Source organism: Bombus impatiens, unplaced genomic scaffold, assembly GCF_000188095.3.
Source record: "Bombus impatiens unplaced genomic scaffold, BIMP_2.2 scf_0647, whole genome shotgun sequence".
In the NCBI taxonomy this organism is placed as follows: domain Eukaryota; kingdom Metazoa; phylum Arthropoda; class Insecta; order Hymenoptera; family Apidae; genus Bombus; species Bombus impatiens.
Genome location: NT_177066.1, coordinates 579,545 through 601,302, shown reverse-complemented (window position 1 = coordinate 601,302; position 21,758 = coordinate 579,545). Strand labels below are relative to the sequence as shown.

Below are 21,758 nucleotides of genomic sequence, written 5' to 3'. Positions count from 1 at the left end.
TGGCTGTCGCCACGATTCGACGACCAGGCCAATTATCGTCCATCGATCGAACCGAAACGAAACGGCCAGTGTATGGCGAATCGACGGACCGTCCGATTTTCGGTACGTCGCGACGCGTCCTTTCTCGTTTCTTTGCGTCTCGTCGCGGAGAAAAAGCGAGCGACGGTGTTCGGTGATCGATTGGCGCGCCAACGCAATTTTTATTAGGTTTCACGCGCGATTAACGCACTTTCGAAAAACGGATAACGGTTGATAAATTGTTATCTACGCGATGGAAATATATCTTGGCTATTTTCCTGTGGCAGATGGTAGCCAGTTCGCGTCGACCGGTTGTCGCTCAACTTGAACGTTCCAGCAGCGATATCGCCGTTCTCATGCCGCTCTTCCCGCGCTATCTGGCGTTCCAGCCGCCTGGTTGCGGACAGAGATAGATGCTCGATAATTCGGATGGACGCGATGCGATAGGAAAAATGAACCGAGGAATTCCTTATTTTCCGAGCGGTCGGTCTCTGACAAACGATTCAGCGTCATCTTCCCTCCGACATGACGGCTAAGGGAGACGCGGTAACGAACACATTTATAGTCGAGAAACATCGGCTGACAATGGCCGAGCGCTCAAGAATTGGGCCGTTCTGTATAGCAAAAGGACATCGGGTTGGAAACAAGGCAATTGCGGAGAGTGGTTGTTTCCCAAGCGAGATCTTCGTCTTCGCGTGATTCGCCGTCAAAGTTGCCGTCCCGATCCAAACGGATCTTTCGACTCGATGTTCTTTGTCACCGTCCTTTGTCGTTCATCGTCGAGACGCTCGCGTCTTCTCTTTGCTCTTGATATTCCGATTGGCGAAAATAAAGTGCCGTGAAACGTCTTGGTCGCGAGCAAAGACGCGCCATTCCATTTCCATTCTGGAACTCGCATGGAACGAAGGATGGTGCTGTGGGTTAACTCGAGGAGAAATCGAAACGCGAGCCGATTTTCCGCGACTTGGAAATTGGCGGTGCGAGCTTTCGCCCGTTATTAGCTGGTGGTGGTGGGGAGCGCGCGCGGATCGCGGGGGATTCTCGAACCTCTTTGTCCTAAATGAGTGAGAAGGCCTTTTCATTTTGAATGCACCGCGAATCTGGGTCAATTCTGGCTACACCCGGCGTCGCTACGCTACACATTGCCTATTTCAGTTCCTCTTTTAACTCTCGGATAATCGAAGCAAAGTCACCAGGCAATGGCTTTTCCGCCCGAGTTCCGCATTTTCTAGCAACGGCCCGCTTCTTCTCTACAAATTTCGCCCTTCAAGGTCTCGCTTATCCTTCCGCGATTATTCCCTTCCGTCTCGTCTCCTTTGTCTTCTTCGTTGATCTCTCTTCTTCGTTTTACGCGTCTCTCGGCCTCGTATTTGTCGAATCGCTGGCACGCGCGTACCGGGATCGACTGTTGACGTCGACGCTTCCGTCAGTGGAACAGCCGATTTCTCTCACTGCAGCCGAAATAGTCGCGCGCGGTAAAATTATCGCTATACTCGGCGGGAATTAATCGCCGCTGTTGCCTCTCGGTGGCAATTATCAGTGGCGAGACGAGTGCAGCTGGAAAATCCAAACATGAACCGGCCCATTGTGCCGCGGTTAGCCGAGAATGGATCTAAGGGATCTGCTTTGTGCCTTTGCCGAGCTACCCGCGGTATTTAGAAGCCTATGTCGCTTCACCGCCCAGCTTCATTGTGTTTTCCAACGATAAACGGCGATCGAGTGTACGGCGGATAGGAAAACTCGGCTTCTTTCTTAACTCCATCCGACCGGATACAGCAAACGGATTAAGCGGGCGTGTTAATTAGAGAGAAAATCGAACGCGGAAGATGCACGACGCGAGGTTGCCAGAGGGAATTTTGCCTTTGAAAATAAATGCTTGTTTCAGGGAGAGGAGGATGAACCTCCGGAAGCCTTGGACATGGGCTGGCCCAGCAGTCCCAGGAAAAGACTAACTTACATTTTGGTCGCGCCAATTCTGTTCCCTCTGTGGCTGACGTTACCAGACACAAGGACACCCAGAGGTAAGCCGGCGGAAGATGAAACGACACACTGGATTTTGTGCAGAATTTCCAACAGAGTCGTTTCCTTCAGATCCTTTAACCTACCGCTGACCCAAGACTTTGTTTCGATTATCGGGAAAGGAGCGTGCATTGTTTCAAACAGCGGCAGCAGTTGGACGAAACGAGAGCAGCGCGCTGCTGCATCCTCGTTCCGTCCAAAGCCAGTAAATTTTTAGCTTTCAGTTTCATAAAGGAATATCAAAGGCATAGTTTGTTCTACTCTGGTTCGCCGTAAAAGACAGTCCTCTCGAGGATCCGTACGAGTTTACGGTTTAACCGTAAGCCAGGGGATTCTTCGCCGAGCAGGCTCCTCTCATTTCGTTCAGTTTGCCAAAAACCTCGCGTCTTATTTTCCAGGGTAAGTAGATTTTCTATTGATTTTTATTTGTCATCTTTGTATCCGACGGCCATGGACCGTTTGCTGTCGGACGCATCGGTACACGAACCGAAGTATCAAAGAGCGAGCGCTAACTTTAAGCGACGAGTGTTACGATTTCATGCGAGTTAACACGGATGCTTTAAAGCAGATTCGCGGCCGAGCAAAGCGTATCGTTGATACGGTCGAAGTTGCCTAACAAACTAGCCCATTAAACGCGACGTGTAATTTAAAAAGTTGAAGAATTTCTGGACAGTCAACGGACCGATCGAGAATTTGAAAAATCTAAGATCAGGTTTGATCCCACACCTTATCCTATATCGAGCATATTCAAAGCGTTAAGAGTATTTTCATAGCTATGACAAGTTTCGAGCATCGGCTCGTTAATCTTGGAGGCGACGTATCTTCGAAATTTGTGTCGCACGCTCTCAAAACAATTTCATGTGATTCGATCGTGCCGGATTCCATAATCGAGATGCGTGTTCGAGATTGCGGTATAACTAGAAACGAGTGAAATATTTTAGAGAATTTTTAAAATTCGTCGCGTGCCTGATATCGAGAGACGGCGATTTTAATGCGTCGTTTTTTTGTTTTCTATGGTTAAATATGGTCAGCAAATATCGACAACGCAGAGAAAGGTAATACCTAAATCGGTCGTTGTTTCTCGTTTATGCGGTGGTGCATCATTTATGGAGTAGGCGAAATCAAGTACTGTTTTTCCACGCGCCGAACGCGTAACATGACGTTTCGAGATATTAAACGGCGGCGTGTTTTTGACACTCGATTCGCAAAGTCGGAACAAATCGTTTTGAATATTCCAGGCATCGATTTAAGGACGAGTCGTTGTTAACTTTTTAAATCATCGACCAACGATAAAAGTTTACCGTGTGCAGAAATTTTTGACGTGTATCGGTTTTAATCAAGCGCGTGATCGAACGATCCATTTTCCTCTGTGCATGGCCATCGCGAACGAAAATGTTGCGCTGCAAGCGTATGATACGTTTCTCGTGTCGCGGTATCGGCAAAGCAAAACGCCGTTCAAGCGGAATGATGTAATCTTTGTAGGCGAGCGGTTAGTCGATTCACGAGCAAGGAAACTCGCTGCTGGGTCTGTAAAACGTTAGAACGATAATCCAGTGGACCATTCTCCTTGCTCGTCGTTTTCCTTTCTTCCTCGGGCATTTAGTTAGGACGTCGAACGTGCTCGCTCGTACGATAATAAAATTTTCCAAAAATAACAAGCGAAATTTTCATCCGTACTTGGCGGTGCGACGAATAATCGCAAGCGGATATTTCGGTCCGCGTGTTGCATTATTTAACGCTGGATCGTTGGATCGGGCGAGCTACGCGAAAATATTCCATTGTCTTCGAAAAAGTCTATTCTTCAGCGATTCGATCGTATTTCACGTTCGACCGGATCCCTGTTATTTTCAACTATTAATCTTTGCTTTCTCCCTTACGACCGAGTTACGTCCCCAGCTCTATTGCTTTCTATCGCGTTTTATGTTTAATGGCTTTACGTTGGCGGTAAATTTGCATTCGTTGGCCGTTCGCTGTTCCCCATGGAGCGCTCCAAGATACGTTTTCACTCGCTTTCGTTGATCGATACCGACGCATTCGTGACGTTTGAACTTTTTCAATGTCGCCTAACGCATAGACTTGCCGAATGGATATCGAGATCGAACGATGCAATTAAACGGCGCTGCAAGATGGACGACAGGCGGCACGCGCGTCTGTTATTCAGAACGGTTTCCTGGGCTGCCATCAATCACCGACGTGCTGCATTATCACGGCCTATTAACGGGTCTGCATTTGAACGCGACACAATGCCAACGACGAAAGATGATATTGACACGCTAATTTCGAATCGACGACTGATTGTTACCTCGCGCTGGCATTCAGCCTGCCGCGGCGACGAGCAGTAGCTTTTCATCGTCGCGGAAAATTTCGCCGCGGCCTCTTCGTTTCAATTTTTGCCCCAGCAGTCGTCAAACATTCGTTTCTCCGCGATAACTGACCCGTTCGAAATCGCCACTGAAATAAATCTCGATATATCGTCTCGAACGTTATTTCGTTGTCCCGTGGCTACACGCGACTATAACGAGAAAACAACCTCCTTTAAGAGGGACTGTTAACTCGAGAAATTCATGCCCGAGCTTTGTTTCCTGCACGCTTTCTAAATGCCAGCAGTTCGTTTTCTTTTCCTCGTTCTGCGGGTATTCGCCACCGATCTTCGTTAGATATAAATTGGACCCGATGATTAATTGGAATCTCAATGTCAGGGTAATAATTAAGGGGCGCTGCGCGAGTACGCGAAGGTCCGTTTTTCTGCAAGCTCGTGAAGAGGGAAAGAGGGCCAAAGTCGAACGCACGAAACGATTCTGTCAGATTTCTCGCGATCAACCTTTTTTCACCGTGATGAATTGTAGCCAGAAATAACAGCACAGGATCTATGTGGCTACCGAATGAAGGCAACGATGATAACGATAATAACAATGAGAAATTTTGCCAGCGGATGTTATCTTATCGATCCGACAGATGCGTATCAAATTTTGATATCTCAAAGAGGAAAAAAAAATGAGAAAGGAGCGGGAACAATTAAAAGGAAGGGTGGCGAAAGGTGAAAGGTGAAAGGAAGCGGAGGAATTAACGAGTGACAGAGAAGACAGGGGAAAAGAAAAGAAAAGAAAAGAAAGAAAGAGGGTTCGTTGTACCTTCTTTCGCTAGAAAGAGCGTAGAATCGCGAGCTTGAGTCTCGTTAAGTCCCTTCATTTTTCTTTCGCTTCTATCGTTAGAATAAACGATCTGACGGAAAGCTCGTTCTCGGTAGCAATAATATTAATACCGGCAGGAAATGTTTCGATTCTTATCCACCTTAATGCGGTTGCAAAGATTCCAGCTTAGATTTCGATTGTCGCGATACAGAGTCTTGGGCGTGGTACTTTACAAATCGACTCCCTCTCCTTAAACCAACCTCACGAAAGCCTACGCTCTCACGAAAGTTCGCCGCGATATTTTAAATTCGATGTTCGAGCAAACACGCTTCACAAAAAAAAAAGAAATAAAAGAGAGAGAGCGAGAGAGAGAGAGGAGAAAGGAGGAACGGCAAACGCGAAGTTTTCCAAAGGAAAGAAAGGGGATTCGATTTAAGCAGGATATCCTTTTAACCGGATACGGGGGGAGGAGGGCGAAGAGCCACGTTTCCGAGGTCAATTCGTCCGTTTTCTCGCAGGGAAAAAGTTCTTCGCGGTGACGTTCATCGGCTCGATCTTCTGGATCGCAGCGTACTCGTACCTGATGGTCTGGTGGGCGAACATCGCCGGCGACACGGTTCGCATTCCGCCGGAAGTGATGGGCCTGACGTTCCTCGCTGCCGGCACTAGCATCCCAGACCTGATCACCAGCGTCATCGTCGCGCGAAAAGGATTCGGCGACATGGCCGTCTCCAGCTCCGTTGGCAGCAACATCTTCGACGTGACCGTTGGGTGAGCTCTATATTTTCCATCTTACAACGTATTTCTCTTCTCTTCGTGTCTCCTTTCGATATCCTCGCGTGCATAGCTGTCACTACGCGCGAAACTTTCGAAGCTGGTGCACGGAACACGGACAAATGGAATTGAAAGAAGAGTACGATAGCTTGACTTTCGATCTTAGGGATTCTTGGTCGACTTATCCACGCGTGGAGATCGGTTACGAAAGCAACGCGCACTGGTCGTAGCGATGGGTAAGGGAAGCGACGCAGGAAACTGCGAGAGACAAATAAACTCAAGAGCTTCGTTTCTTCGGTTCGATTCGACCGGATAATTTATCGATACTTGTTTTGTCTGCAGTCCGATGTAGGTCGCATATGGATTTATACGGCTTGCTCGTAAACGGCCATCGCTCGACGTTATCGAGGACATCGGTTATGGCAATTTTCATGCGGGACACACAATCTGCCACTGACGATAAAGCTGCTGGAAAATCGCGACGCGCTTTACCCAACGTCGATGAAGGAACATCGATTTCCAACGTTTTTAAAGTTCCGCGAAAACGATTCGCAGACAAGCTAAATACTGTTGGGTTGGCAACTAAGTGATTGCGGATTCTGTCGATACCACCTAATGGCAAAATCCGCAATCACTTAGTTGCCAAGCCAGTACACGTTAACTTCAAACGTATCGCCAATGAAGATATCGTGTACGCGTTACATCGACGATCGTATTTCCTCTGGCACGAACGTTCCCGTTTGCACACAGAATCGCCAATTGAAATTTAACCGCGTCTATTTCATATCACAATTACGGGAATTTACGTTATAAAGACGGAGATGGGTCGAGATAGATGGTCGGCGCATTATTCTTCAGAAGGCGGTTAAGGCGCGAGTAATAAGATTACGTCACTTTGAGCCAGTGGAATCTCTCGTTAGCCGGTATTCATCTCGGTGAAACACTTTACGACGATCCTCGCCGGGTCTCATACTTGTCTACGATTATTTCAGAGAAATCGAGATCTTAGTTGTATGACGCATTCAAAGACTCGGGAAGAAAGTCAACGTGGAAAATCCTGCAGACATTTGTCTCGTTCATCGTTCTAAACGTTGTGTCGTGATAATATAACGATAATACGATAATACAATGCACGTTAATTATTGTTATATATATATATATATATATATATATATATATATACATATACATAGGAGCTATACTCCTTATAGTATACATTGTCTGTTACGATATGAAAAGTAGTCATCTCGAGAGAACGAATAACGAGCCACGCCTGAAGGTGTAAAAGGATTTATTCGCAACAAAGATCAACACGTTTGCAAATTTGGACATTTTTGTTGGTCACGATTCGAGAACCGAGATGCCCATGAATAGAATTACCTTCGAATTTCGGCTATTCGTTTAACTCGCTATATTCATCATGCCATTAAGTATTTTATGGACAACAATTAAACATTCTTATTAAAGCGTCTGAAGGTTCAAAGCAAGGTTTAAGATCGGAGAGTAGTCCTGATCGACGGGAGAAAATTTAATTTAATTTAATTTGTTCTGTTCGTCTGACTTTATGTAAATTCTCCTATTAACAAAAATTGTGAAATTAATCGATCGAGTAATATAGGAAGAATGAAACGAGACCTGACCAGGACACGGTATAGCAGGCTGAAAACGTCGGCTTTCTTGAAAATTATATTCGCCGTTTAGAATGGCTGGGATTTTTCGTCGGATATGTCGGAAGAAAACTTAAAGAGTAGTCGTCATCGTGCATAGTTTTTCAACCACAGTCACCACATAGCTCACGCGATTACATGACTTTTCCTTTCGTACGTCGGATAACACGCGAAGTTTTCTTAAGGCTTTCGATCGATCTGGCCGCGGAGAAAGAAGGTGTCTTCAGGGAACGGAAATTGCTCGACGTCGGGAACGATTACCCGATGAAAGGAACCAAAGAAACGATCTTCCGACAGATTCGCCGATCGCCCACCTATTGGAAATATCGGAAACATGTGCACCGGTACAATCTATTTAATTGTATAATACATATAGGCGGTGGGGTAGGGGGACATTGACCTCGGGTCGTCGCTATCGGCGAACGAGAAGTTTCTTCGGTTCGAGTCTTGATAGAATTTCGGGCTGTTTTAAGTATTCTCGAATCATTTAATCATTTAACAAAGTCTGGAAACGAGAAACTGCGATAAAAGTTACACGAACGTTTGGCTAGGTAATCGAACTGACGTAATTCCCATGAACTTTTCATTTACGCTATGACTTACACGGAAATCAGTCTCTATATAGACGCTGTTCCGTATACTTTTCTTTTAACAAGCTACGGTTACCGCATACGATAAACTAAGCGTACTTCGTTTGCATTTATTGCTTTTCTATAACGTAAAACGTAGATATCATTGAAGATAAATAACATGATTGGACGGAAGATCCACGTAAGCGATTTTTAATACGTTTACAATCCTTCTAAAAGAGGGTTGCTGTGTATCGGAAACTGTTCGCCAACATAAAGAAAGAAATCGTCCTTCAAACTTGGAAAATATATTATCTTTCTTCTTGGGCGGACCGATACCGCCAGAGGATTTAAATATCCATTATTCCGCGGTAGTTAAATGACATTCAGATTCGAGATGATTAAATTACGAAGTTTCGAGACTCGCAGAGCTCTCGTGCGCCTGAAATTCTTCCAAGTCGTTAAATGTGTCGCGATTTTGAAAATTCCCATCGAGTCGAGACACATGGTTCGACTCGGGTTCGCGCGAGCCGAATTGTTGGAAAACTCGGAAAGCGGCAGAATCGCGCGGCCGTTAGCTAGTTATTGTACGAACAGAATTCAAGCGTATAAATTGGAATTTCACCGATGATCAAACGAAGCCAAGAGGAGACGCGTAGAATTGGTCATTGCGCCAGCCCATTGAAGTATTCTCGCTATTCCTCTGTAATAACGTTCGCGATTTACCATTCGCCATTCGTTTCTCCCTCCAAACGTCCTCTTCCAAGCACACACGCGCACACATCCTCGCCGGGATTATTATATCGTTGGCGCGTGAAATAGCAGAAATACCAATGCCAGACGCGACTCATTTTCCACGATGTCTGATGATATCAGAGAGGCTCTTCGACGATTCTTTTCTTCGTCCTCTGCCAAAGAATCATCCCCTCGTCCGCTAGATTCGTCCGCAAATATTTTCTCGGTTACGACGCGCTGGATCGTACTCCGTGCTTCCTCCCGATACCGATATTTTCGCCAGAGAAAAACAAATAATCGAAGCTTGACCGCGAGAGTTGTTAGGAGTAATCGAGTTAATTAATTTAATCGTCTTAATGGCGATAAACTTCGATGGGTAAAAGTTTGTCTGGAAAGTGGGACAATAGCGATTCGAGGGCTCAGGGAATCGACCTTATCAGCCAGAACGATATATCCAAGCGGAATCCGAACTGATGCTGCGGATAATCGTCTTAGAGACAATAACAAACTCGAATCGAAATTACGCTGGTTACGCGCACGCCTGCTTCGCGGCAACGATAAACGCAAACAGAGTTTCGTCCTGATGGCTTAATTTTTTCTCGACCTGAACCAATCGACCGGTCAGCCTCTTTCTCCAATCCCCCGAAGCGTTACGCGTTTGCAGATGAGAACGCGTGTGACGCGACGAGACGCGACGATCTATTCGACATGAATTTGGCACCGCGATTTACCAAACGTGCGCGTTCTCTTAAACACAGCCACGAAGAAGGTTACCGTTTTTGGGCGCGCATTTCCTGGCCAGCGGATTCGACATTCGGCGGCCTAGTCGATGGAAGATCGATTCGCTCGCACGCATCCGTTGCAGGCGCGCCAGCTGGCAAATTGCCCGAGAGGAAAACGGGGTAAAATGCGAAAGGGCGCGTGCGTATCGCGCAAGACGCTATTCTACCTTGAAGATTGCGATTAGAAGCGGCCGGACGCGTAGATAATGCAAGACGATTCGGCGTGAAACAACAGCCGCGTCTGCCAAATGCGTTTCTGCCGCGTTGCCCGTGCTCCTCGATTTTCCTTTAATATCCGTGTTCGCGGCCAGCAGTAGGAACAGGTAACGAGTAAACTGACAAGCGACGGGATGAAGAAAATTCGGCCAGGTCGAATCCTTTGGTTGCGAGGATGACGTATGTACCGGATGCTGGGAAATCTTTCTTCCGACCGAGAAGTTCCGATTTGCTTCATCGTCAGGCAGAACGAGGTCACGGGCCATTTGATTAAAAATAGTCGAGTGTGAAATATTTACGTATCGAAAAGAATCGCGGATCGTTTCAAAATATTTCCCATATAGATACAAAAATATAGGACGTTTCCTCTAGCTAGTTGATAAAACCATAGAACTGGATTAACAGATATTCGAAATTCGACTGGATTTTCCGTTGTATTTCTGTCCTCAGGCTTCCGGTACCGTGGCTACTCTACGGCTTGATCTACGGAAAACCCGTGGAGGTGAACTCGGTGGGCATGGTGTGCAGCATAGCGATCCTCTTCTGCATGCTGTTGTTTGTCATCATGAGCATCGCCTGTTTCAAGTGGCGAATGAACAAGGGCCTCGGGTTTACGATGTTCCTCCTCTACTTCGTCTTCGTTGCCGTCTCGCTGATGTTCGAGTACGAGTTCCTGGTCTGTCCAGCCTAGGAACGCGGACCAACCGAGCGATCCAGAGGTCCAGCAGAGACGGTAGATGGACGCACATTTACGGGTCTCGTCATCGTCATTATCATCGTCGTCGGCGAATCGTCCACGGCCGATGAGAACAATCTTCCTCGAGCGCCGCATCGATCGAAAGAGGAACGACAGACAACAGCCTTCCCGAAATAACAACCGAAACAATGTTTATGCATCACATCCCCTTCCCTCGTTCCCTAAAGAATCTCGTTACTCTCCCATCGCCGGTTTAACGATTAAACGGTTATTACACGTCACCCAGGTTACGAAGCGTTTTTGTTCTAGTCGAGATACGTGTAAATATTGTAAAAACCTTGAAATACCTGAAACAAAATACTCGTCTCGTTAAGAATTTTAGCGGCGAATTCTGTTCGACGAACAGCCGTAGTCGTCGCTTTGTCTGAACACAGCGAGCGCGTCGGCCAATCGTGCCAACGATCGCGCCAACTGTATCTACGTTTGCGTAATCTAGAGAGAAACAGATCGCTACGATCTCGTTCCTTTTTGCTATTTCTTCTTCCTCCGACGCTACTCCTTCTTTTTCTTCTTCTTCTTCTTTTCCTACCGTTTCTTCTTTTATCTCTTCTCCGTAATTCTACTCCTTGTTACTTCTACTCCTATTCTACTGCTTTTATACCACGTTGTTTCTTCCCACGATACTTATCCTAGATGTAGCGTCTCGATTCAAACAACTCGCCCGTCGAAGCCACTCGTTAGACTCTCGCACGCTCGAAGCTCGACGAAACGCCGTTTTCCAACGCGATTTCTCTCGAGGATCGTCGAACGCACGACCGAGTTTAGAGCTACCGGTTTACCCGCGGCAGAAGGCATCCGATACGTCGATGTTTTCGCTTTGATACGCGACTCGTCAAGTGGCGTTAGTCGTACTGCCAAATTGTTTCACGATGGAAACAATGAATTCGATACCGTGTAAAGTAAAATATATCGATCGAACGAATCCACGATTCGTGCCGCGAGTTCCCGATCGCGATCTAAAACCGGTTGACGCGATTTCATCCGCCGAGTAAGCGATCGACGATCTCTCGTTGCACAGTGGACGGCCAGACGGCTCGCTGATTTCTCTCTATAAAGTGCAACACTTTCTTTTCGTCTATAACCGTAGGATCTAGCCAAATCTACTCTGTCGTGTTCGTAAAATCTGCACGAACGCGCTTCCGACGCTCGACGCTTCGTTTTCGAATTCGTTACACGCGATAGCGTTAGGCAACGTTCCCCTTTCGCCGTGTATTTTTAGTCACGCGCGAAGAACAAGGCAACTATCGGAACAACGTTGCGAAAAATTCATTCAGGGACAAAACATGCGAGTGACAAACGTTCCGGCTAATTGGCCAGCAGCGTGTCACCTCGATTAATCGCTCGAAACTCGCAAAGCCGTTCGATCCGCGTTGTGTTTGCTCGATACCATTGTTCCGCCTAACGCTATCCCCCGAGGCCGTTTTTTCCGCGTACGGCTCCGCGAAATTACATTGTCTCGCGAACGAAAACAGTAGCCGTGGGAGGAAAGAGACGGCGCGCGAGGGTCGGAACCATGACGAAACGCGGCGAACTCCGGCTCGCCTTCAATCGATCGGCCACGCGTCGCGTTTTCATTGACCGAAAACGAATCCGCCGATCGTCAGCGCTCTAACGTTGTACGCAGAGAACGGAAGCGCCGATTCGGATCGCGAATCGCCGAAACGACGGTGGATCGATCGATCGTTTCGACCATAGAAAATTCATTATCTCTCTTCTAATTATTCTACACGTGTAAGAATATCTTCGGTATTTGGAAAGAATCGCCGACGTTGAAATCGAAAAAAGACCACCCTCGTTTCAGCAACGATTTTACCGGTAGAACACGCGCCTCCGGTTTCCGGCGTGCCTGTTTTTAACTTCGATTAATAGCTATTCAACTAATCTACGTAAGAGACGCGAGAAGAGGTCGAATCTTCCTAAACGCGTAGCGAAACTGGCGAAACGCAGTCTTCGAGGGGAGCGTCGTGCAGTCGACTCGAACGTCATTCGAAACGAACACCCGCGACGCTTGCTCTGCACCTCTCTCTTGATGGTATTCAGTTTACGATCGAGTCGCTGCACGCCGTTCTTTCTCTGTAGAAGAGTAACGCTAACGAACCTTCAATACCGGAGATCACGGGGCAAGTAGAAAAGTGAAACGCTCGAGGCAAAAACGAAAAAGAGACTTTTTGGTTACTTAAAGGAAAAAGGAGGGAAAAGAGCGTGGTTCCGTGATCCCGGATCGAAAGCGATTCTCACTAAGCTATCTTTCGCTGACATTCTTTCGAGTTTTCGATGTCACGCTACGTACGTTTCGAGCGCGTAGATTATAAACAAATAGGTATAAACGTGATATCGACTAAGATAAGGATACTGAAAGCGGGGAAGGCGAAATCGCAGCGCGACTGCGGTTCGACGAGAGGATTAAAAGGAACGACGTATATATCCGGAACCGCCTGAACGCCTAACAGCGGCCTAGCTTTTTACTAAAGAAGAAAAGAAAAAAAAAACACAAAAAAAAAGAAATACTCGCACGACGCAAAATGCTGTTTGCGGATGCAGAGAATCAAATCGTAACGAGGAGAGACCAGAAATCACGGTGAACCGGAGAAGAAACGGAGTAGAAAATGACAAGCGAACCTAACCGATTCGGTAACGAAATTAAACGAGAATTCACTTCGCGCATACTTCAAACGTTGTCACACTTTTGTATACTCTCGACTATCGAAACTAAGAGGAGGAACCATCGCGGTTCACGGTTCAAGCAGCTTTACGCTCTAAGAAGCGAGCTCGTGTTTGCGGCGCGTTCACCGTACCCACGAATCGTAGTTGTTCTACTCTTTAGCCGCTGCTACATCTCGTTAATATCTCGTTCTCGCTCTTCGCTACGGGACTCTTACGAAAAACGTCCGTAGCCGGGTGCTGTTTGACTCTCGCGTTTCACCGACTTTTACATCTTCTAGCATCGAACTAATCTTACGCTTCTACTACTATTACGATAATTCTACGTTGATCCGTGGCGATCGGCCGTGGTAACGCGTTCTCGAGGACCGACTTGGCGATAGCTCGAAGAAAGAAGAGGAACGTTCTATCGGAATAGATGCGATCGCCGATCGTCACGTGGTTATTACGCTGCGTCGCGTCTAATTGTCAGCCGTGTTCGCCTTATCGTCTACCGATACTACTTCAACGAGGAAGTTTCGTAGTCTGTCGAGAAACGAACGGACTAGGCGTTCGTCACGCACATGCTCGCCAAACGCTGGGTGGCTTTCATCGATCCTCTCGCATCCGCGGATCGTTCTTTCGAAAGTGGGCTCTCGATCGTGCCAGTTTCCATCGAGAAAATCGCAGGATCAAACGGGAAAAGGCGAAGCGTTCTCGAAGCGTCCGAACGAAAGGTACGGGAAGGACAATGAGAAAGTGAATGCAGCGGCTTCTCACGAGACGATTTGACATAACAAGCGCGTAAATATAACGACGAAAGCAGGAGAGGAACCTTTAGCGCGAAGTAGCTGGTAGGACGTAGCGTTTCTTAATAGTTTCGTAAACGATTACAAGAAGCAAGTAGCGAAAGATGCACAATACGATCTTCCCGAAGTACCGATCACCGATTAACAAAACGATTAAAGGATACCGGAAAATGTACATACACACACATGCGTACACGGACATACACAGGACAAGCACACACACACACACACGCGCGCACACATATACACATATACGCGAAGACACGTACAGAGACATATGGAAAGAAGAGAAACAAACGGCGGCGCCTCTTTTTTGCAATTTAGCATTTTTAGTACCACGCCGAGGAAGAGAATGAAAGAGTGTGTATGTGGAAGAGAGAGAGAGAGAGAGAGAGAGAGAGAGAGATTCCGTGTAGCTTCGATTATTATAAACGTTTTCAATCAAACATTTGTTATCGTAGCGCGTACTGATACCGTAACGATCGATTATTATTATTATACAAAGCTCGTCGAAACATAGAAAAATCACACGCAACCAACAGGTTCAACGCTGGCGACGTTTGATCGTCGCAGAAGCGATCCGACCTGCGTCGAGCACGGGTGTGGCCGAGGCCGCGAACGAAGTAACGCAATCCCTCGAGCTTCCGGCCTTCCTCTCGTACGAATTCCTCTTGCATTCGATCAACGACAGAGAACGAACGATTGACAAAGAAAGCCGAGCATCGTCTCTATGAAACAAATGTTCTTCCTGGATTCAACGACGAGAAATGTGAAAGCGAATCGTCCGGATGGGTAACGAAACTCCGTACGTTCTTTTCGCGGAAATTTCTCGTCCCGAATCGAAATCCTGTACAAAACGGAACGCAACGTAGTTTAACGTATTCGTGCCCTTAAAGAGAAAAGAGGGTAACGATAAATAGAGAGTTCGTTAGGTTGTTCTCGTTGAAACGAAAACGGATGAACGGGAAATCGCGTGATAAGGCGAAGGTCGAACGGGCGAAATGCTCGAAGCTCGGGGTATTATCGCGCTCGTAATTTGTACTTTATAATACTTTAGGATAAACATCGTTGAGGGTTGAAAGGGGACATCGAGTTTCAATTCTAATCTTTGAATTTTCGACGCGCGTCTCGCCGTGAGACGTAACGGGACACACATCGTTGCGGCCGATCCCATATTTAACGGCTCGAGATTCATTTTTATATATTAAAAGAGAAAATAAAAAAGGAACAAAAAAAGAAACAAATACGCGTATGTAAGAGCGATCGTTCAAGTCGAATCTTGCGTTGTCGAAGACGTCGGTACACGAATGCTACCGGTGCCAGTGTTGACCGAAACCGTGTGTTGCGAATTGTGTTCATGGTTCAAGAGTAAATTCCTTCGTTTTCTTTCGCCGTGTTCGGGACGCATGTAGATCTAAGCCGATGGAAAAGGTTCCTTTTGTTCGACCGATGGAAACAGGAGAACGAGGAAGGAAGGATCTTATCGAAGTATATTTTACGACCCACTTTCTTTTCAACGCGATCGTCATCGCGGTTGCCCTAATTTCTTTTTCTTTTTCCTTTCGCTCTCGTCTCTTTTCGTTATTGTATTCTAAATACGGCAGCGAAAAAAAAAAAAAAAAAAAAAATGCGCGCGTCAAACTCCGTTGGTTGATTCTTTACACAACCGTTGTGTAATTCGTATCACGGGATCAGGGTCGTTCGTTCGAGAAATTTTTATTCTATTCTCGTATCGCGATTCTTCGAGCATCCGCAAATAACGAGACGGGGACAGTCGTTCTTCGTCAAATAACACAAACGGAGTACCAATGTGAATCGAGGGAATTCGAACGTGACACGCGAAACACCTTCGAGTAAAACGCAATGCCGTGACGATAGAGCCGAATGACCGTAAACCTGTCGAACGGTTTGCATCCTTCGCGATACGAGAGGACAAACTTCTTTCCCTCTGTACGACGTACGGTCGTATCGAAAATATTGTTTTCCATTCCGATAACGTAGCTTTAATTGTCGTTATATGGTTTATTTAAAAGAAGGAAAGGAGACGGGGAGAAAATGAGGAAGAGAAGGATCGGGAGTAAGAGCGCGAGCGCGTACCAGAACGCACGAGAGAACGAGAAAAATAATTGTGAGCTTGAATGTATGTAGATAGGGGTGTGAGTGAGTGAAAGAGAGTGATGGACAGAAGGTGGGGAGGAGAGGGGAGGGGTTGTGGAAGAAAACCGAACAGAAGAGAACAGAAATTCCGCTTACAAAGGCTTAAAAATACATTCTCTTGGCAATGACAAGGCGCGAACGCACATATCAAAGAGAAGGAGACGCTGACGATTTAATAAAGTAACTAAATACTTAGCGATATTATTAGATACTTATATTGTAAGATACTTAGGGAAAAGTTAAAAAAGAAAAAAAGGAAAAGGATAAAGGTGTTACAAAGTTTCTATATATGATTAAAGATTATATTATTAAATACGTATTATATGTATATATATAGTATATATATATATACAGTACATATAGTATATATATCGTGTACACATATAGGTACACATCTATATGTATATACATATAGATATTATATATACATATACTGTTTTCGGGTGGTGATCCAGCCTGTCGAACGATTCGATCGCATGCAGATTGCAGATCGTTGTTGGACACGCAGTGGCGGGCGCGGGCGCGCGCACACACCCACACACGCACATCGCACTAGGTATACTATAAGACGTGTGTGCGCGCGTGCGAAAGTTGCACGCGTGAAAGATGCCAGTTAATTATCGATCTTCGGCGTACGCTATACGTTCTCTTACGATTAGTTACACGCAACAATACAGGTGCTCGCTTGCAACGTGCGCGCGCGCGTGCGCGTGTACGCACGACACACACACACATATATATAAATATATACATATACGTGTGATATAGTTCGTTCCGATTTTTCTTTTCACGTATGTTATATACAAAGCACACGTATATATATATATATACATATATTTACATATATATATACGTATATACATATATATATATATATATTTTATGATTGTCGTTGTTGAATTCGTCGCATTACATAGGGTTTTACCCCCGTCCATCGCCGCAGTAGTAGACGTACTGGATACGACGTAATTGAGAAAAAGTACTTCGGATTTTACGAGGTAAACGGATGACGAGAGAAACCTAGGTTACCGCAGAATCTTAGATGAAAATGGATAAAGTAACAAAATATTATAAATAATTATACTATTATACATTATATACATATATTATCTACATACTTATATACATAAAGGCGCATATAAATATGTAAAGGTCTAACGTTGTATACGTCGGGATGAGAGAGTCCGAGGATAGGATGATTTTATTACGGCAACGCTTTCTTTCGCTCGTGCGTACGGATATATTTGATAATTGTCGCTCTTCTCTTAACCCTTTCTCTGCCCTTGAGTATTCGCTCCACGCGCGCCATATATCCCCGCGATCGTTCCCTTCCAAATTACACACCTTTTACATCGGTGAGTGGATCTTGATCGCTTCCCCGATACGATGCGAGTAGATGAAAAGATCGTGTCGCGATACTCTGCGCTTCGGGGACAGAAGGGCCGTTAGATCAACGATCTAAACTTATTTCTCCGTTACTCGATCTATGGGTGGTAAACAGAATATTTTTACGAAACTATCGTTCTAGCGACACGACCGTAGAATAATTTCAAAGCTACATTGTTGAATTACTATTCACCGATTGTTATATCAACGTTTATCTATTGTTTTTATCGTACAAACGACGACGTAGAGAATTAGAAGGAAAAGAAATTTTTCTAAAGGAAAAGCGTGGAGTTGGAGAATGACGACAGTACTAGGGTTAAATTGGAACGTACAAAGGTCGATTTTCTGTTTTTCGCGGATATTTAGGATACGTGCGATTAGACGAAACCAGCCTAGTACGTATATATATACATGTATATGTATATGTAGATGTATCTATATATACGTGTATATATATACACATACACACGCACACAAGCATATATATGTATGTATATATATATATATATATATATTATATACACTTTCACATATACACAGGCGTACACGTACAACACACCACACATACACAAATATACACATATGTATAAATATAAATATGAATTTTACTACGGATTGCAGCGTGCACGTGCAATTTGATCGGGAAACAACGAGGTCTCGATAAGCGTTCGATTTGACGATTTTTGTGATACCTGTCAAATATGTAAACGGCAAATCGATCTTCTCGATAGACGACCACGCTTTTCGTTTGTCTCAGTCACGATGTAATTTCGTACGGATACCGGTACGAGAGTATTCTCAACGGAGACAAGACAAATGCTGCACCAACGACCATATTATTTACACCTCACGCAGGATGATTTTCGGCTTATATCTAGAGAAATCGCTGATCGCGTGCGAGTTGAACGTTAACGAGGATATTACATGCAAGATAAAAAAAAAAAAGAAAAAAGGAAAAAAAATCAGTACAGTGAATATCTCGCAGGAAGATAAATAAATAAATGAAAATATAACAGGCTGATGTTAAAGAGTAATGTCGCGGTAGAACCGATAGCGAACGAACATTTAGGATCGGTAATTGAACGTAGCCGATTACAACGTTTTCCTTTCTTCTGTCTTGTTCGATCGTAAAAACATATTTCACGTTATCTCGTCGATTACAATCGAAATTACACGATTTGTTCTTTTATTCGAAATATCGAAATCTTGGAGTCTGTTACAGTTCGCTGGGGGATTTTAATTAAACGTCGTGCGGTGATCGTTAACGAAAATTGGTGATCGGCCGAATCAACGATCGATCGGATGCTCGACTTTCGTTCGACGTGTCGGTGCTATCGCGACCGATAACGCGTGCAATAAAACAGAATATGTAAACAATATTAATATCATTATATACAACATTTTTACGGCATATACGAATACGATGTAGAGAAAACAAGTGAAAACAAGTTTAGGATAATATTACTTGTTGTTGTCTACCATAGCGTTGTAGTTATATACAATACAGGTAGGAAATTATAGGCAAGCCGAAGCGAATGAGAGGGAGAACGAGTGCGAGAGTGTAATGGAACTGAGAGTAAACGCGTATGAACGATGTACGAGTGTGTGTTAGAGAAAGAGAAAGAAAGAAGGAGAGAAAGAGATGCGAATGAGACGAGAGAAAAAGAGAGGAGAAAATTTGATGCAATTGACGAGCGTACATGTTATTATTACGTAATAGCAACTATATATATATTCACATATATATGTATTGTACATATACCTATGTGTATATATATACATACTCGAGAAAGCTGCTTACTTGAAAGCAACCAACAACCAACAGAAGAAAACAAAAAAATCAATGATTAACATTATATACAGAAGTCTATACATATAAACTTTAAAGAACGTGTGCCTATGTGCGCACGTGCGTACGCGCGCGTACGTGCGGACACTCGACAACCCCGAATCCACCCGATTCCCACCTCCTGCCCAACCAACCACCCTCCTCTGCAGCCTCTCTCTCCTTCCTCCACTCTCACATCCATCTATCCCCCTCTCTGCCCCTTCACCCTCATCTGTCCATCCATCCATCCATCTATCCATCCATCTATCCCTTCTCCCCCTCCCCTTCATCCTTTCTCTTCCTGTCTTTCTGTGTCTCCCTCCATTCTACTTCACACGCACTTGCGCACATATCCATGACGCATTACCGTAGCCGTGTTGTGTAGGGAATGTCTTTAACGAATAAGATACGATTTCTCATGTTACATGTTATAAGAAGCAAAAAAAAAGAAAAAAAAAAACGAAGCAGCAAAAGTAACTCAAAAAAGAAAAAAAAAAGATAATAACGAGACAAATCTCTTCTCCGGTCAGTTGCAGGATCGCTCGAACGTTGTCGAATCAATAATCCTGTAGACGATTCCGTGTTGTGTCGGAAAAAAAGAAAGAAAGAAAGAAAAGAAAAGAAAGAAGCAGAGAAAAAATAGAGAAAAGAGGAAAGGAAGAAAGGAATACGTGACACGAGAGAAAAGGCGAAGGGAACTTTCGTTGAGGAATGTACGCATATACTCTGTACATTACAAGTTGTTCGTATTCATTATTATTGTTATTATTATTATCACTACGATTATTATAATTATTACTATTATTGCTACAGATATGTGTATATATGTATACATGTATATCAGTGTGTATATACATATAGACACGTATTACGCGTGTTTTGCCAGCCGCGGTGTTCCTTTATTCGTGGCTCAACTTTTTTCCCCTCTTTCCAGCCGACCCACTTGCTATGCCACAGCCAATGATCGTGCTTTTCTCGTCGCAACAGAAAAATCTACAAGTCGATTAACAAACCGGCCGAAATATGAGAAAATGAAAATGCGATTGAAGATGCCATCGGGATAGGTTGACGCGTTCAATCGTTCATCATTCCGTTTCGTTGCCACCCTCTTGAAATTAAAGATTTTTTCGTTTAAAATGAAATTACAAAAAGTTAGAGTATGTTAGTTGTTTCATTTTGCGTTGAAAGACGAAACGATTACCAAAATGCATACTCGATGTTTCGTTATTCTGTTCGTTTGAGACGTCAGTCTATAAAAGTATGTATGTATTTCTCTAATGAAGAATGCCATCACGCAAAGGTGCATGTAGAATGTACATACATATCTTTAGGAAAGTTCCTTTGAAATCACTTTTCAAGTTCTTAAAGTTGCTTTCTCTTGTTCCATCGCTACGATTATATCACTTCCCTTGCTTATTGAAAAATATTTAACACTTTGTACTTTGATCTATCTACGATTCGTGCTTCAGGTTTTTTCCATTTACAAATTGGACGATGAAAAACTAGAAAAAGTATTCCATTATTTTGCTTAATAGAGCTAATCGAGTATGACATTCCAGTCTATGATATTTTCTTGGATATTTTTATTTTTTCGTCCTAAAGTATTAGCCTTAAAAATTAAAAAATATCGTGCTATCGGGATAATTGCGATCGAAACGTCAGCATATGGCATAAGAAGTTGAAAAAGAGACGAGAGGATGCACGATCCGCGAACAATGAATCGGATATGCGGGTCAACGATGTTAGCCAGCGTTGTGACCAGTTTTTCCTTATACTTAACTTTGACCGAGAGAGTCCTCACGGCACGGCGTAGATGGAAAAGTCGGGCGGTGGGTTATCGATCATTAAGAATCAGATATATATGCATTATTCCGTACCAAGTACGGCTAGAGCTATCGAGTAATTTAATATAGAATTAAAACAGTCAACTGTATCGCGATTAACGGAGCACGAACGAAGAAAGGCCTGCATCGACCATCTTTCCTCCACACTTTTAACCCGATTTCCCGTTCCTTCCAAAAAAAAACCCAGTTCCCGTTATTCTAATATTCCTGCCTCCCTCTAACCCTCAACAAAAACAAGATAACATATTGTAATCTATTGTAGATTGTTGTAGATAAATTATACGGTTTGACCGTACATTGTTACTTTTTGTCGACAATATAAAATACACAGATATATAAGTAATTAACGCCTTGTTCCAGTTATTTCATTCTTCGTTCGATACATTTTATGGTGATGACATTATGGAAGAGGAAGATAATTCAATT

General features: G+C 44.4%; 1 protein-coding gene and 1 long non-coding RNA gene across 3 annotated transcripts in view; both read left to right on the top strand.

The window, feature by feature from the left end:
* LOC100743513 (sodium/potassium/calcium exchanger Nckx30C) overlaps positions 1 to 15,341 on the top strand; it is a 47,295-nt gene extending 31,954 nt beyond the window's left edge. For both annotated transcript variants that reach the window (XM_012389587.3, XM_024369885.2), the window contains exons 6-8: positions 1,904 to 2,039; positions 5,687 to 5,939; positions 10,362 to 15,341. In XM_012389587.3, the coding sequence (XP_012245010.1) occupies positions 1,904 to 2,039; positions 5,687 to 5,939; positions 10,362 to 10,602 (630 nt within the window). In that variant the 3' untranslated portion in view covers positions 10,603 to 15,341. The remainder of the gene's footprint in view (positions 1 to 1,903; positions 2,040 to 5,686; positions 5,940 to 10,361) is intronic.
* Positions 15,342 to 17,091: 1,750 nt separating this feature from the next.
* On the top strand, positions 17,092 to 21,675 carry LOC112213433. The gene is made up of 2 exons (XR_002947328.2): positions 17,092 to 20,201; positions 20,423 to 21,675. It is a non-coding gene; the product is annotated as an uncharacterized LOC112213433 (long non-coding RNA).
* The last annotated feature ends 83 nt before the right edge of the window (positions 21,676 to 21,758 follow it).